At 45.2% G+C, this 5196-nt stretch overlaps 1 protein-coding gene across 1 annotated transcript; it reads left to right on the top strand.

The window, feature by feature from the left end:
* Window positions 1-2903: 2903 nt before the first annotated feature.
* Window positions 2904-3431, top strand: LOC127329342 (BTB/POZ and MATH domain-containing protein 1-like). Its single transcript, XM_051355870.1, has one exon. The coding sequence runs from the start codon at window positions 2904-2906 to the stop codon at window positions 3429-3431; it is 528 nt and encodes a 175-aa protein (XP_051211830.1).
* The last annotated feature ends 1765 nt before the right edge of the window (window positions 3432-5196 follow it).

Raw genomic sequence — 5196 nt, 5'->3', positions numbered from 1 at the left:
TATGACTCATCAGGGAAATATGACATGATTTCTTATTGGAGATGGCAATTTGTTGTTTGCCCTGTCTAGACTTCCCCTTATGCCCTAGGCGAGGCGTTTGCCTATCGCCTAGTGCCTAAGCGTGCTTAAACGTTGCATGTGCGTCGCCTTTTCAAATAGTGAGTTTTTCATATTTACCACCCCAATCAGTTTGCATAGTTATGATTTTGCGGCCAAATTTTCATTTCAACAAGTTGTTGCAAGTTACGAAAAACTTAATACACATCACATCTCTTTTTAAGCAAATAAATTCAGGTAAACTTGCTATAGTCATCAATAAAGCTTACATAGTACTAGTGTTTTCCAACAGATCGAGGCTCGGGCAGGACCTGCACATCAGAAAATACATGTTCCAAAGGAACAGTCGATACACTAATAGAAGTGGGATATGGCAGCTGATGGCTATTTGCTTGTTGTCATGGATCATACACATATGCATTTATTTTTGTGGAGTGCGAGTATTCTTCCTAATAACTTATTGAACAATGAAGGATGATGGATGCCCTAGATGACGATGCCAAGTGGACGAAGACGGCTTGATGATGATAAAAGCATGTTTGTGAGGTCCGGCGGCAGTGGACACTAGGGGATATAAGCCGCTATGCTAGGGACCTCTAAACATGATTTGTTTGGTTGTCTAGTCCTTGATCAAAAAGAAGAAAGGGTGAAATTCAACAAAAAACATTATTGTCTAGAGCAATTTTATGAGATGATAAAAGTTTTTTGGTGGCACTGGGAACATTCAATATATTGCGTAATTGTAAAGAACTATGAGGGGGCATGCAACCAATATGCTCTATTTTCATACATGTACCACTGGCATTATGGACTTGATCACGCCCCCTGTATAGTTGTCCCGAGTGTGCAACTTGTTTAGTTCTCCAGTAATGTGATCGGTAGCCCTAATGTCCATGTACCAGTTAGTGTCGATCCCATATGTGCCTCTCTCATGGTGTGAGTCATTGGCATCATCATCACGATCAGCATGGCGCAACCAACACTCACTGCCAGGGTGACCATACTTCTTGCAGATTTGGCAGGTCGTGTCAACAAAGTGAATATGAGTTCTCCCACGACCACGACACCCTTGGGTGCACCATGATCATCATGGTGGTAACGCCCACCATCATCATGGTCGCGAGGTCGACCACCAGTATCATGATGTTAATGCCCCCCCCCCCCCCCCCCATCGCGCCGCTGGTAATCATCACACATGTACTGTTCGCCATCGCGTCCATCTTGGCGATAGCGACCACCATCACGGTAGCCACCTCCATCACAATGCGGAGGCTCATGGTCATCACGACAGTACTCTCCCCCGCCATCATGAGCATCATCATTTGTTGAAGACTGCAGAACTGTGATAGTCTGCTCGGTTTCAGATAAGATGGATTGTCTATAATCATATGCATGAAGTTTAGAACACATATCAGTTAAGGTGGTAGTGGAACATCATCAAGACCTGTTTGGATGTACCCCTTCAACTCATCATCACCATCTACTCTCTTCCCAGCAACAACAAGCTCAAATACAAATCCCTTCATCTTGGCGATAAATTGGGTCGATGTCATCCGAAGTTTTTTTTGTCTTAGCCAATGCGCCCCTTAGCATGTTGGCACGGGAACAGGACTGCGAGGAGAACAATTCCTCAATAGTGGACCAAACCTCATGGGCATGCTCGAGTCCAAAAACTTGGGAAAGGATATTGGAGTCCAAGGATTGAACAAGATAGCTCACCACAAATTGATCTTGTGCAAGCCAGACGGCATGGGCCTGACTAGGAACTTGTATTCGTCTTGTCATATTTACCTTCACGGGTTTGGGCAGGGCGAGATCAGAGCCGTCTGGCAGCCCCATAACTTGCGCGCCGCGAAGTGTCGGAAGCATGTGGGTCTTCCGGAGTAGGTGATTGTCGCAGGATAGTTTCTACATCGGGGGAGCGCCAAGGGCAGCCGCCAGGTGCGCCGCATCAGTCGAGGAAGAAGCCATCAGATCTTGGGTGTTTGTCGTCGGTTTGTTGGGTTGTAGGTGTTTTTGGGAGGGAGGGAGTCACGACAGATCGATCATAGACGAAGGGTTGTTTTGGGGTCATTGATTTTGGTGTCTAGAGTTCTTGAGGTCCTACGCGCAGTGATCACCACCGAGGAGGTTTTTCCGATCGAGGAGCAGCGATCCGGTCTAGACATCGGGAGGCCAGCTCTGATACCATGTGTGTAAGGCTGGAACCGTGCCCTTTATCTGGGCCGGGTTGCATGTTTATATAGAAAAACCCTACACGGGGTATATACAAGATTTATACGTATGGGTAGAGTACTACTCTATACCAGCGTATATATGAATACTATAGTATTACATAGCTTAACAGTTCACACATTTTTAATAATGATTTTCTCAGATTTTTCTTGTGGTAGGTTGTCACGTCAACAATGTAACATCATTTAGTTCAGGTGCAAAAAGCATGAAGCCACTTGTTGGTCAACTACTCAACTGGCGGGTGAACAAGAACTCAATCTCATTTTTATCTCAGTCAGAGCTGCCGGCGGGAGCAAAACGAAGCGCCTGGCTATAGGAGAACAAGAGGCGCGAAAGAACCGCTTTGGCTTCTCCCCCTCGTCTCTGGCGATTCGTATGCTAGAATGAATGCGTCGCCACACACAATTGGTGTAGACCTAATGTGCCTCCTCGTCGACTGCTCGTGTCACCGATGCACGTTGGGTGATCGAGTAAATGCAGCAGCGACGATCATCGTGTATAAGAACCTCACCACCTCACACTATTCTTCACAGTGCTCCCACACCATTCTGCCAGAGTGCCAGTACTCTTGAAACTTTCTATCTCCCGTTGCGGCACCCTGATCCTACTCCATGTCCAACTCGTCCTTGTCTTCCCTCGGCGGTGCCTGCGGAATGTCCGCATCTACCATCGTCGCGAAGGCCGCGTCCGGGTCGCATGTCCTCAAGATCGATGGCTACTCCCGCACCACAGGGTTCGGCGTCGGCCAATTCATCACGTCGAGGTCGTTCAAAGTCGGAGGCCGTCGCTGGTGCCTGCGATACTACCCCGACGGTTGCGACTACAACTGCAACGACTGGATATCCATCTTGCTCTGCCTTGATCTCAGCGAGGCAGGCGAAGTCAGAGCACTGTACAAGATCAGCTTGCTTGATCAGGAAGGCCACCCGGTGGCATCATATGTGAGGGAAAGCCAGACATGCATGACCTTCTCGAGAATGGTAGCGCCACGCGGTTTCGGCCACTTCATAACTAAGGCAGGATTGCAGAATCCGCTTTACCTGAAGGATGATGCTTTCAGCCTGAGGTGTGATATCACCGTGGTGACCGGGATCGTCACGGAGGACGTTGTGATTCCCTCGGCGGAACCCCTGACATAAAAAAAGAGGCGGAGCTCGAACTCGATCGCCAATGTGGCCGTCGTCTAGGCGCCTGCTAGCTGCTCGAGTGATGACACCCCATCTGCCCTCCCCATCTATCGTCATTGTTGAACTGGAGTACCGAGTACGTAGTACTCTATTATGTACCTAGAGTCTACTGTTTATCTTGCTGCTCATCAAATTGAAAACTGCATGTGGACTCATCAAATGATTTGAATGTTTATACAGTATTATTAATGTTTGTTGAAATTGTTTGTATCAACGACGGAGGGAAAAGGTCATTTCCTCTGTCCTAAAAAGTTAGGTCAGTTGTTTTAGGACCGAGGTAGTATTTTTGTCGCTCAACTTGAGCTAAGTGTTTTTATTTTATGTTATCAACTAGGTCAAAACTAGCAATATTTTGTTCCTTGCTTGGCTCAAAGCGTTTTTGAAAACGTGGCAACATAAGAAATACTAGCAGAGTAGATAATGTTGTATGACAAAAGAAATTTATGGGGGAATTGATTGTTGATCTGCCTCCCTCACAAGCCTCCCACATCGGTTGATTGTTGATGATGCCCCCTTTCATATTGTTAATAGATTTTTTCGATAAAGAGCGCTTTATTGCTCAACATTTCAAGCATTACACCTAGCCTTTACATAACTAAGATGCACACAACCGTTTATGTATCTAGTCTGGAACAAAATTAACTTATGAAGAAATACAAAAGGAACGAACTAGACTAAGCTTCATTGGTTTCAATCTGACTATTATGCAGCCACCCATGTTGGGAAATAAACTCCTTGGCCGTATTCTCCAACCGTGTAAAGAGGTCTCGGCCCTCTAATCATTGAAGTGGCGACCATAAACGGAGCAAAGCCGTACATTGGTAGATGATCTGCACAAAAGAAAAATTATTATCATTAAAAACCTTGTCATTTCTATATAGCCAAATCGACCATACAACGGCATCACACCCGCTCTGATTAGCGTTTTATACCTAGGATCCACCCCATTTAGCCAATTGTCAAAAATATTCGCAATATTATGAGGCGGGTATAAGGTAGAACTCATCTGAATGATTGATCATATAGATCTAGCAACCCGACAGTTGAAGAAAAGATGTTTTATTGTCTCATCTTCATGACAGAAAACACATTTCTTACATATGTGCCAGTTACGTTTAACAAGGTAGTCTTTGGTTAGAATCACACCCCGGCGAAGATACCACGCAAAGACTTTTGTTTTCAGCGGTATCTTCATTTTCCAGATAGATTTATTATTGACAATCGGTTGACTGGGAACGATAAGTGCCTTATACATGGAATTGACCAAGAAAACATTGTTCTTGGTAAGGCTCCATCGGAATTCATCAGCCCCTGAACTAGTTGTACTGAAGCTTACCTCTGTAGCGATTCATTCCAACAAGTTAGACAGGGGCCAATAAAATCACGCTTGAACGCCATAGCAGGTGGAGAAGTTTCCATAACCTTCTGCAAGGTATCTCCCTTATGACGAACAATATTATATAAGGGTGGATATTATTCTCGAAGAGTAGTTGTTCCCAACCATCTATCTTCCCAGAACCTAATCTCTGCCCCATTCTTTATGGAGAACGAACCATATGGATAAAGTGCTTCTTAGTCGCCATAATGCCAGCCCTAAAGTGTGAATCCCCCGGTTTTCAATAGATATGAGATATCGCTTTGAAACCCACATACTTTTTCCGTAATAGTTGATGCCATATACCATCCTCAGTTAACAACCTGGCCAGCCATTTTCCTA

The sequence above is a fragment of the Lolium perenne genome, chromosome 2, assembly GCF_019359855.2.
Source record: "Lolium perenne isolate Kyuss_39 chromosome 2, Kyuss_2.0, whole genome shotgun sequence".
Classification (NCBI taxonomy): domain Eukaryota; kingdom Viridiplantae; phylum Streptophyta; class Magnoliopsida; order Poales; family Poaceae; genus Lolium; species Lolium perenne.
This window is presented reverse-complemented; position numbering and strand designations above follow the sequence as displayed.

Excerpts from the sequence above, each read along its gene's own strand:
- LOC127329342 (XM_051355870.1), top strand. The coding sequence starts at position 2,904 with ATGTCCAACTCGTCCTTGTCTTCCCTCGGCGGTGCCTGCGGAATGTCC.